The 12682-nt window shown below is 40.9% G+C and overlaps 1 protein-coding gene across 1 annotated transcript; it reads left to right on the top strand.

Annotated features, from left to right (window-relative positions):
• Positions 1-2688: 2688 nt before the first annotated feature.
• Positions 2689-10674, top strand: LOC146389779 (polymeric immunoglobulin receptor-like). Its single transcript, XM_084913206.1, has 4 exons — positions 2689-2834; positions 4790-5122; positions 6524-6862; positions 7097-10674. Exons 1-4 carry the CDS (start codon positions 2765-2767, stop codon positions 7444-7446), a joined length of 1092 nt encoding a protein of 363 aa, XP_084769332.1. The 5' UTR covers positions 2689-2764; the 3' UTR covers positions 7447-10674.
• The last annotated feature ends 2008 nt before the right edge of the window (positions 10675-12682 follow it).

Below are 12682 nucleotides of genomic sequence, written 5' to 3'. Positions count from 1 at the left end.
CTCTCCACCATTTGACCTTAGAACTGAAGAAGCTTCTCGGATGAGAGGTGAAACGTCATCAAGCAACTTAAAGAAGTCCTGATGCTTTTTTTTCTAAGCTCCTTAGACTACGATGACCTGGATGACTGAGAACCTTCATAGACATAGACAAAATAGACTTAAGTAAACCAAAGGAACTTTGGAGTCTACATATCTGTCTCACCACATCTTAGTGGTTAATGCAGTTGTTCCGGTAAACAGAAACAAACACTTCCTCTCTGCTGAACTGCAGACACTGTATTTATTGAAGAGGCACAGCATCACTTTAGTGAGTCCTGCTCGCCTTATGACCAAAGAATCAATCCAGATGATCACAAAAATGGAATCAAATATCTATGATGATGTATTATTGGAGGCTGAGATGAGTTATCAGACATTATTGATCTTTTGGAAAAATTTCACAAAAATATTCAAATACGTTCTCCTCCTCCAAAAGCAGTTTTTATTTTATTTTCTTCTCTCTAAAAAAAAGTGTGCGTGTAAGAAAGGTTTCCTGTGTGAGGTAAACTATGTAAAAATCCAACAGGTGGCAGCAGAGGAGCTTCAGTTTGACCAAGGTAGGATGTCATTAAAGAAGATGCTGGGGAAAAAAGTGGTGGGGTTACTGTACCAGTGTGAGGGGCGGAGGAAGGTTGCTTTCAACTCAGAGGTGTGAAACTGAGATTTTTTCTAAGCCCGTTTAAAAAAGAAAACCACTTGCCCCTCCCTTTCTTCCCTCCCCATCCTCAGCTGCCTCCCTATTCCCGCTCTACCACACCCACCCACACACGCAGGGCTTGGGGTGCAGGTATCTCACCAGGGTGCAGGGGAGGCACTCCCCCTCTGTCCCCTTCTGGCCGCCTGTGCCTCAATTTTATTCTGCAACCTAGACATCCACATTACTCACACTCTCACATAACACATACATATAGGGCCTTGGGGGTGGGCACGTTTTACAGCATCCAGAGGATGGTCGGTGTACTCCAACCCACCTCTGGCGCTGGTGCCCTACCCTCAATTTTAAATGCATTTAGACACTAAGGGTTTTCGGGAAGAGCCGTGCTGCTCTCTGAGAGGAAGCTAGTACCATGCTCTCCTGAGTTTTAAATGCACTTTAGAACAGCACACAGCAACACTACATATGAGCGGGCGTAGGGAGGTTTGAGGTCTTCACTCACCCCGGTTCTGTTAGCCGTCAGGGCTGGGGGGCTGGGAGGAGGTGCTGGCCGTCAGACTGGGGTCTGGGATGCGGGGCCTCCCTGCTACTGCAGATAAGGAGGTGGTCCGCTTGCCTCCACCCCAGAGAGAAGGGTTACATCTCCTGGGTCTAGGTGCGGCTTGCCCCTCTGGGGGCGGGGGTACCTGGACCTGGGATATAGAGTATGTTTGGGGAGTGCGACTGTCTGTGCAGTGTCTATTTGTGTCTGTCTACATGTTGGGTGAGTGCCGAGTATTTGGTTGTGCATATGGGGGTGGGAATGCATGTCTGTGTCCGCGTGTGCTTGTTCGTCTGTGTCTATATGTCAGGTTGGGTCTTAGACTCAACCTCTCTGGGTACATCTCAGGCCCTCTAAAGTACGGAGGCCTATCTCCCCTCACCACACTCCCTGCCGGTGGCTGATGCCCTCAGACGTTGGTGTGTTGGTGGTCCTTGTCGTCTGGGGCTGGGCGCTCATGTATGTACCGGCTCACTCCTGGTGGCCGATTGACGGGGCCGGGCGCCTGTGGCCCGGCTGGGCTCCTTCCGGGGGGTGGGATGCCCTCAGGCCTCTGGCCTCTGGGCCTGAAGCTCGGTCCTCTCTGGCACAGCTGGCTGCCGGCAGAGCCCGCGGGCACGCCACTGCAACCCCCTCTGGCCTCTGCTCCGTAGCTGCGGGGTGACCTCTCCTTTGGGGCTCTACTCAGCTCTTCCCAGGAGGGTGGCACGGTTCCCCCCCCTTTGGTGGTCCTCCTCGGGTCCTTGTACTCTGGGGCCTCTGGATATCTGGGGCCTAGATCTCCTCCATACCTGCTTCATACCCTGGTGGACGGGGCTATGGCTCCCCACACTCCCTAGCAGATCGTTACATGGAGAAACCTTTGGAATACAATAAATAAATAAATAAAAAAGAAAACAAAAAAAAGCCATTACAATCATCTAAGATGGATGACACAAACACACGTGTCAGTTGTGACAATTTAAATGATTTACCTAAAGCAGTGATGCCCTGTAATTACTCTTTTTTATTAATATTCATTGCCATAATTTGTGACACACAGGGGGAAAAAAAAGGCTTGAAGTAAAGCTTTGTCTAATCTCCATGCGCCAGCTTCAATTATCTTCTCAGCTTTATATATAGTATATATACTGATGTCTTAAAAATAATATAAAATAATTTCCAAATCCAAATTGGTGAACAATAAATGAATGACAATAAAGCTTTTATCCAGTGTATTATAATCAGTCATATCCAACCAAATGACTGTTATTAAATATGTTTCTGCCATAAATCCAGATTGTTCCTCATTAATTTAATATAATTTAATATACGTCAGTCCTAATGTTAACCTAATGCAGAACCATTTCTGCATTTCCATTGGAGGACTCCGGTCCAGCCCACCATCTCTATCTCTCTCTCTAACTCATAAGTGTGGCGTTACAGACCTGCTCCCTCACTCAGGGACTTTCAGCTTTAGCTGAACCTCAAAGTTCATCTCATATAGTCTCTTCTGAATCTCAGATTCTGATTTTAAAACAGAAACAGAAATGTCTGCTGGAACTCTGTCACTCTGCTACAATTTCCTGTTTTTCAGCGTCTTTGTGTTTGTCTCTGCAGGTGAGATTTACTGTGAGAAAGTGAAGGTTATATATTAATAATAATGTGTGTGAAAGTGACACAAGGTTAGATAGAGTCTGTGTGGATTTAACATCTGTGATCCAGCTGTGACAAAGAAGTGTAATGTGTGGATGGGCTCAAACTGTGCTCATGAATATTTTGTACTTGTAAAGTTGTGAACTGAATTTTTTAACCTTTTAACCAAAATATCTGAAAATGTTATGCTTGTGCATCTGTAGACTAGAATTTGCGTGTTTGTAAAAAAAACAAACAATTATTTACACAAGTTACAAATATTTTTTTGTTAAGGTCTGGTTAGACATACAAAGCAAAAATCTACACTGTGTTCCAAATTATTATGCAAATTATATTTTTCTGTGATTTTCCTAAAAAGTCGATTCAGTCAGCATAATTTTTGAGTCATCAACCATTCGAGTATAATTTAAATGTTACTGAACAAACCGCACAATAAAAACAGTGTTTTTCAAAAATAAAAAAACTTAGTATGCACTGCTCCAAATTAATAAGCACAGAGTTTCAAAACATTTTATAGGTTGTAGAGAATTGAAAATAGTCATTTGTTTAATTTGCAGTATTAATAGATCAATTTTTGCTGAAATCAAAAGCTATTTCCATCAAAAAACACCTTAACAGGTCAAGTTACATATTAACATAGCACCCCTTATTTGATAGCAGTTTCACATTTCTTGGATGTTCCATGGATGCAACATTCAAGTTTCAACTTGAATGTTTAATTATGTGGGGTACAGAAAAAAAAATAAATTATAGACTATATTTTGTCAGGTTCCTGTTTCTGTTGACCCAGCGTTTTAAGTTTTAGTTTATTTGGATGTTGTTTATGTTTAAGTTCGGTAGATTAGCGAAGTTCATTTGGTTATTAGACTCCTTGTGTTTTCTGCCCCTGTATTCCCTCACCCTTTGTGTTTCATGCTGCATGTCTTATGTTATCAAGTTTGTATTGTCATGTCTGTGTCTCGTGTTTCCTGTTTTATTTTGAAGGAGTTGTGTGTTTTTTGTTCATTGTATTTAGGCTACGTCCACACGTACCCGGGTATTTTTGAAAACGCAGATTTTTCTATGCGTTTGCACCTTTCGTCCACACGTAAACGGCGTTTTTGGTCACCGAAAACGAAGATTTTTAAAAACTCTGGCCAGGGTGGATATCTTCGAAAACTCAGTTTTTGCATTTACGTGTGGACTAGAAAAACGGAGAAAACGCAGCGTTCCCCCATGTGTTCCCACTTCCCCTAATCACCTCCTGTGTATTTAAGTCCTTTGTTTTCAGTGTGTCATTGTCAGATCGTCTGCTTTGTTTCTAGGCCAAGAGTTCATGTCAAGTTTTCTTATGTCTGGTCCATGTTCCTGTTGTAGGTTTTTATTTAATTTAGCTCAACCAGTTTAGTGTATTGTTAGTTTTGCCTTTTGTTTGCAGTTAATTTGCCAGCCACAATAAACGGCTCGTGTTTGGTTATGCAAGTCACGTTTCATGTTTTGTTTCGTCTGCATTTGGGTCCACCTTTACTCTACACACAGTCAGCCCCGCTGATTGTGACATATTTATACAAAACATGTGTTCTTGTCACATGTGTTCTTGAAGAAAATGTATCTAAATCTGCCACTAAGAGACTCACAGTGTCTTATAATGAGAGGCTGCTTTCTCTCACACATTCTGTTCACTAATTATCAGCACATGTTGTTGTTCTGTGGAAGCTAACATCTTGTAGTTTCTGACACTTTGCATGTTTAGCGTGAGGCTAAAATTCCCCCTCAGTGGGTCACTGGTGACCTGGTGGATGTTCAGAGGTTCATTAAATCCAACATGACTAAAAACTCAAATGTCAAAGGAAATTAACAAAATATTTAAAGTCAATCATTCTGAACATAATTGTACTTTGACCTTTAACCTCTCTACTCTGTGTTGTTTCCTCTTTCAGAGCAGAAAATCATCACAGCTGAGTCTGGACAGAACGTCACTCTGACATGTCGAGCTCCAAACATCAACATCACAGCTGTACATTGGAGCAGAACTGACCTGAGAGATAAGTATATTCTTTTGTACCAGGATGGTCACTTGGTTACAGACGACCAGCATCCGTCTTTTAAGAACCGGGTGGATCTGCAAGACAGACAGATGAAGGATGGAGACGTGTCTTTGATTCTGAAGAATGTGACGATTAATGATGCTGCAAGATACAAGTGTCATGTCCTTGTGAATGGAACAGACTCATGGAAACTCCTCAGCATCATCAACCTGAGGGTTTCCCCAGGTGAGTGAGTGATGGTCCTACAGTCCAACGAGCATATTTAACTCTTCGAAGCATAATTTTAACCATATTTATACAATATTAATATAATAATAAAATCACTTTAGTACATGAGGATGCAAATATTTTAATCTAAATTCTAATGTCAATGAACTTACTTATCATGACTCTGTCATGTAGCACACCTGCAATACAGGAGAAATTTCTGTTGTTTAAATTATTTAATTTGCATCAGCAACTTACAAGTTTCAGCACTGGACCTCTCTGTGAAATCTGTCTACACACAAAAGATGACCCTGTGTAACTACAGGGCTCCAACAAACAATAGCCAAACATTATATTGATGTTTTCAAGTTTGTTTCTCTCTCTCTCTCTCTCTCTCTCTCTCTCGTTCTCTTCAGAAACCATGAACACTGAAGAAAACACAAAATTTACAACGTAAATGTCTTTGATCTTATCAAAGTCTCACATATTATTGCCCATAAACAGTCTTGAGCTAGCAGTACAAGAAAATGTTCAGATGCTGAACATACAGCATCTGTAGCTCTGTATCCATGCTAGTTCTGACCCACAATGCCATAGTTGTGCTCTCAACTAAACTCTGGTCATGTGACCATTACAAACTCTACCTCAAACAAACTTTACAGCACTTTAAACCTTTAACAAACCCTTATTTCTTAAGCACATTTTTTAGACAGGTTTTTAATCTGTTATGGGAACTGCTGGCTTGTGTGTGGCTGGGTGCTGTGTGAGGAGTTTTTCACGCGCATGCTCACGTGTGTGTGAGCATGCGCGTGAAAAACGCGGTGAGCGAAAAGAATGTCACGGATAAAGGCGGCGACCGGGATCAGCGTTCTAATGGGCTACAGCCCATGCAGTGTGTTTTGAAATGTGCAGTACCGTTATTAAAGCCTCATGTCTTCAGTACTCCTGGGTGTCTCGGCTGATTTCTGTCAGCCTCACTACTCCACAAAAGTGATGGGAGTTAACCCCAAAGGAGGACAAAACTTCGGCCCTCGAGGAAGCATTTCCCCTTGCGTCTCCCAACCACGGTCAGGGGACCGACAGCGAGGAATGGTTAACAAATTAATGCTACATTTTTTTGTCTCAGGGACAGTTACCCCCTGGATTGGGCCAGATGCTGCTGCAGTCACACACACCAGTGTGACAGGAGTGTGAGAGAGATTAAAGAGAAAGAAACAACAGAACATGTTCAACTATGAAAACTCGACTTTAAAACATTAAAATAGCTGCTGGATGTTCAGAGGTTCATTAAATTCAATCCAACATGACTAAAAACTCAAATGTCAAAGGAAATAAACAAAAATATTTAAAGTCAATCATTCTGGTCATAATTGTACTTTGACCTTTAACCTCTCTGCTCTGTGTTGTTTCCTCTTTCAGACGAGAAAACCATCACAGCTGAGTCTGGACAGGACGTCACTCTGACATGTCGAGCTCCAAACAACAACATCAAATTTGTACATTGGACCAAAGCTTACTTGACATCAGGCTATGTCTACTTGTACCAGGAGGGGCAATTTGTTCCACAAGGTCAGCATCCATCTTTTAAGAACCGGGTGGATCTGCAGGACAGACAGATGAAGGATGGAGACGTGTCTTTGATTCTGAACAATGTGACGATTAATGACACTGGAACATACGAGTGTCGTGTGTTCATGAAAGAAACACGCTCTCAGGAGCTCATAATCATCATCTACCTGACTGTTGTTGTTCCTCCAGGTGAGTAGAGTTGAGTGTGTGTGTGATCAGAGGTGAAGCTGCTTCCTGGTTGTTGATGTTTGTTTCTAAAGATGTTGTTGATGAGACTTTGTAGAAAGCAGCTGGTCTGAGTGATGTGATCAGAGTGCAGTAGATAATGTCTGACAGCAGTTTGAAGAGGAAATGGATTCTGTTCTGTTCTTCACTCATCACCTACCTGACAGCTGACACCTCACACCTGTTTCTCACCTGCAGGTCAGACAGGAGGAGACACAGAGAATGGAGGGAAGAAGGAAGAAGGGAAGAAGGAAGAAGGGAAGAAGGATGAAGTGAAAAAGGAAGAAGGGAAGAAGGATGAGGGGAAGAAGCATGAAGTAAAAAATGAAGGAGGGAAGAAGGAAGAAGGAGAGAAGGATGAGGGAAATAAGGAAGAAGGGATGAAGCATGAAGTGAAAAAGGAAGAAGGAAAGAAGGATGAAAGGAAGAAACCTGAAGTTAAAACAGAAAATGGCAGGAAGGGTGAAGGGGAGAAGGATGAATCTATTGCACTGCAAGCTTTACCTCTGCTTCTTGTTGCTGCTGTTAGTGTTTTTTTTCTCATCTAAAAAAACATCAAAAGAAAACCCCAAAAAACAACAGAAGCAGAGTCAAAAACGATAAAAGGTTCTGTTCATCTGGTCTCATCCAAGTGACTTCTTCAGTCTCGGGTGACTGCAGGTTTCCCCAACATGGAAAAAAGAGCTTTGTTATCCAACCCTGGAACATCACCAAGTTATTAGTTCAGGTATGTGGATGACACCTGGGTGAAAATCAAATCTCAGGATGTACCACTGATCACATTAACTTTGTGGACCAACACATCAAATTCACCAGGGAGGATATGAAATATCTCAGAGGGGTCAGGGGTCAAGAGCTGAACTCTGAGGCTGTGTCCCAAATCATGGTCTGCACACTTGAAGTACGCATTTTAAGTGCGGTTACGTCACCGCCACGCGACGACGGCTGTCCCAATTCGAAGTGTACTTCAAATGCATACTCCAAATGCGCCGTCGATTTCCCCAAATATCAAGCGTGGTCCGGTGCACGCTTCGTGGTCCCATATATCCCACAATTCATAGTGCGGCGGTGGGTGTGGATAATTTTGCCGCAAAATACGGCAGAAGGGAGCGGCCGAAGAGGTTTTTCTTTTTTTTTTTTTCAAAACTTTATTGAAATTATAAAGCGAACAGTCAGTCATTCCAGTTCAGTTTGTACAGTAGACATACAAGGCAAATACGAGTAACAATATACAGTACAATGAAATAAGAAGGATGAATAAATAAAGGATAAAAAAAGAAAAAAGAAAAAAAAGGGGGGGAATGTGACAGACTTCATAACAACTTTGTACTTGAAAGTTGTGACAGCTAGTCACAAGTAATATTCAATTTCAATCAAAAACAAATTAAATGATGGGGTTGAGTTTTGAAATTTACATTTATGTATATGGAATTTCCCTAATAAGATGGAGCGGCCGAAGAGTGAACTGTCAAAAGCACTGAATATGACGTCACTTATTTATGTGCGAATGTTTAATAATTAAAGTCAGTCAAATATCCACAAACACAACAAGCTGAAAGTCAGTGATTATATATATATATATATATATCATAATAATCTGACAATACTATAATATTGGCCATATTATATTTACATTACCACAGTGAGATGACTTTAGTCTCATGACCAACATTAGCTAATTGTTATTTACTAACTAATCTTAAATGACTGTTCAGCACAGAATTGAAGCCCAACAATCATGTTTTACAGTCCCGTGGTCTCAGCCTCAGATACTCAACTAATCAAAGTGATGTCATGACAAAAATGAATGACCAACAAAACATTTTTCTCCTTCATTTCTGTCAAACAATGCTGTATGTAACGTGTCTCGCGGTTAGTATCATGGTTGCTAGGCAACCTGAACAGCGCGCGAAGCGTATACCATCCCATTTCACAAGCCTCTCACTTCCGCACTTCTCGTACTTATAGTACGCACCGTACGTAGTACGCGTAGTGCGCGTACTTCAAGCGTGCAGACCCTGAATTGGGACACAGCCTGAGTCTCCTGCTGCTGATCCAAACTTTGTGTTGACACCAAAAGTGAAGAACATGTTGATCATCATCTTTAAACCTCACAGCAGAACTGTTGGTCAAATGATCTGAAGACACACAGAAATGAACTTTCCTGTGCTGCCTGCCAGTGACTCTGAACTACAGTCTTCAGGATGTTCATGAACACAAAGTAAAACTGTGTTACAAACATGTATGAATTAGTGCTGTCAGCGTTAATCTCTTTAAAATGACGTTAATGCCATAACAGCATTAATGCAGCAAATCTCTGTTAGTGAGTTACCACCGGTCACCTGCACAGTGTCAACGCTTTATGTAGCTAACTGCATTAACGAGCTAACAACGTTAACGAGCTAACTGCGCTAACGTGTTGATGCTGTGCAGCCCCACGCACGGGGTGATCCACGATAACTTGCTAATGGAGATTTGCCTGATGGCTCATGGTTCAGCTACAACTAAATGATTGACATTAAGGTTTTTATTGAGAATTTAATTATTTTTTTGTGAAATTAAAATTTGATTCCAAAGAGACAAAGAAGTTTGGGTGGTTCAAGTCTTTTGCACAGTACTGTGTGATTTTTCGTAATATAACAGCAAACATCACATGTGGTCAAAGTGTCTCCAGATCACAAACTTGCCTCAACTCTTCCAAACCATCCCAGCAGTTTATCAGTTACCGCGACAACAGGAAAAAGAAAAGCACCTAAATTTGCCCAGAGACCTTAAATAAGGTTCCAAGCATCCGCAAAGATAAAAATCATATAAACAAAACATTCCAGCAGCTATAATCGACGTCCTCAGATCTGATACATTAATTGTCCAGGAAACTCCTGTTTTTATAGCTTGGATCATTTTTGGTTTTTTGTTTTTAAAAAATAACTATTCAGTTATTTCTTAGTGTTTATGGGTCTTTATTTTCTTATTCCTGATGTGAGTTCCTGTCATGGTACTTTATGCCTTTAGTTCTGTGCTCCCATTCAAGAGTCCTTTAGGTTTATGTTTGTATTTTGGGTTTGTGACTTAATTGACTTAAGTTGTTTGATTTTCTGTTAGAGCTGCATTGAGTTCTGCTTATCTGGCTTCCTGGAAGAGTTTCCTGTTGTTTAAGAGTCTTTCCTGACCTGCAGTGGTTTTGTACTTTGAGAGTTCAGCTCTAAAGCTGCTCTTGAGTTAATTTTTTTTCTCCTGAATCTTGCATTTAGGCTCCATCTCCTACCTGACAAACAATCTTTGATGAAATCTTGAAGAGTGGATTAGTGAGACTTGAAATTAAATAAAATTTAAGATTATTTGACAATAATGATCACACTGATGATGTGACAGTTTCCTTCTGGTCCCTCCTCTGAGGTCAGAGCCCGGAAGATGTTATGTCATATATTATGCATTATGTACTGTGTGGAGTGGACAGGATAGAAAACCCAAAATCTCAGAATCTCTCAGAATAATTCTGAACAGGCAGCTTTTTTGCCATTTTTTAATGGGAAACATGTTGTTTACGAAGTGTTTTGATAACCATCTGCATGCATCCAGAGTTGTACATACCAAGGAGAGATGTATAGTGAAGATGTCAGATCTAACATTTTATAAACCTTTTAATATTCAAAGATCATCCTTTTCAGATGAGACATTGTACATTGTTCCTTCATTCACAATGTTTTGAAGACAAAATAAATGTCGTTTCTCAGAATGCCCTGATTTAATGGCCGGCCATTAATGGTCCCAATCACTTTGTGTCTGCTACCATTAATGGAGGTGCCATTTGAGCGCATTGACATCAACATTTCTTCAATCAATGATGTTCTAGCTTCATCAAGAGCTTTTATATAAAGCAGAAAACCATTTTTCCAGGCAAAATGTGAGCAGGCACAGTCTCTCAGGGGATGGATATTTGAAGGGATGACAAGATAACGAGAGGGAAGCTGCAAAGAGACATGTAAGACTGCATCTCTGCTGCTCCATTCAAAATTGGATGGGTACCATCTCTTCTAACAAGACCAGATTTGTCCCAGAAAGGTTCCCAATTTTCTATAAAGCCCACATCTTTTTTGGAGGACTAAATAAACATCTCAAACACTGAGAAGGAAAGTGCAGCAGGGACAGGTATAGAGGCCATCTTACTAATCAGTCGGCTACGAGCTAAACTATGCTAGCAGATCCCTGAAGATACAGTGAGTGAATACCATGAATGTAGTTAGTGAGTGAATCAAACGAGAATGTACGTGGCATAGAGCATGTGAAGATTAGACTAGGAAATAAGACATTATCTAAAAGTTTTAACTAAAGTGGCTAAGCATATGACCTACACAAAAACACCACCGTGTGCTGTAAGAGATACAGAAAGTGATACTCTACCACAGAGAGAGCAAACACCAAGGGACAGCACCACCCCAACCATACCAAGCCAAAATGTCTTGGTAAAGCATTAAGAGTTGTGCCCAGCTCGTGAAAAACAACCCCAAACCATAATCCCCCGTCCACAAAATTTTAGACTTGGCACAATGCAGTCAAGTACCGTTCTCCTGGAAACTACAAAACCCAGACTTTTCCATCAGATTACCAAACTTAGAAGCACGACTCGTTACTTCAGAGAGCACATCTTTGCTGTTTACTGGCGAAGTGCTTTACGTCACTGCATCCAATGCTTTCTATCTGACATGGTGATCTAAGGCTTTTAATGCAGCTGCTCAGCCATTTCTCCTCCTAGAACAATGGGTTTTATTTTATTTTATTCTTCTCTCTTAAAAAGTGTGTGTAATAAAGGTTTCCAGTGTGAGAGGTACTATATGTAAGCTATGTAAAGATCCAACAGGTGGCAGCAGAGGAGCCTCAGTTTCACCACCAAGATCGAACGTCATTCCAGATGATTAGGGCTGCTGGGTAGACAACGTTATAGAGTGACAGGGTTGCTGGTCCGGTGTGATGGGTGGAGGCTGGTTGCCTTCCTTAGATTTTATAGGACTGCAAGATGCAGCTGGCTCCGTTATATTTCAGACCTGAAATGCAGACTTACAGAAAGTGTCCTTAAAGCGCTCAAAACATCTGTCATTATAGCAGGACAGCACTGATCCCTCAGGGCTCACTCACTGGAACATGTTCACAGTCTGATCACAGTTTTCTGTTCCACTCAGAGGTGAGAAACAGAGATTTTATCTAAACTAGAATTTTTAAAAAGCCATTACGATCATCTAACATGGATTATACAAAGGCACATATCAGGTGTGATCATTTGATTTACCTAATGCAGGGATGTCATGAAATTATGCTTTTTTTTAATATTCTCTACTATGTTTGTGACACAAAAGGAAAAAAAAAAACGGCTTGAAGAAAATGGTAAATGGACTGATTCTTAAATAGCCCTTTTCTGCTCTGAGCACTCAAAGTGTTTTGTCTAAAAAGCTTTGTCTAATCTACTTGCACCAACTTAAGTTATCATCTCAGCTTTCTATAAAGAGCTGATGATTTTTAAAATAACAGAAAACAATTTCTGAATCCAAAGTGCTGAACAACCTTGAATGACACTAAAGCTTTTAACCAGTGTATATTTGTTATAATCAGTCATGTCCAAAACCAAATGACTGTTATTAAATATGTTTCAGCCACAAAACCAGATAATTCCTTATTCATTTAAGAAAATAAGAGTCCTGATTTTGACCTCTTGGGTACAAATATTTTGGCATCATTATTTAAAGACTGGCTGCTCTCCAGTTTTCTTCATTTCTGCGTTTGCATTGGAGG

The sequence above is a fragment of the Perissodus microlepis genome, chromosome 3, assembly GCF_051167445.1.
Source record: "Perissodus microlepis isolate ML-2025 ecotype Zambia chromosome 3, ASM5116744v1, whole genome shotgun sequence".
NCBI classification, from domain to species: domain Eukaryota; kingdom Metazoa; phylum Chordata; class Actinopteri; order Cichliformes; family Cichlidae; genus Perissodus; species Perissodus microlepis.
Note: the sequence above shows the minus strand (reverse complement) of the source record. Positions and strands in the feature narration are given on the sequence as shown.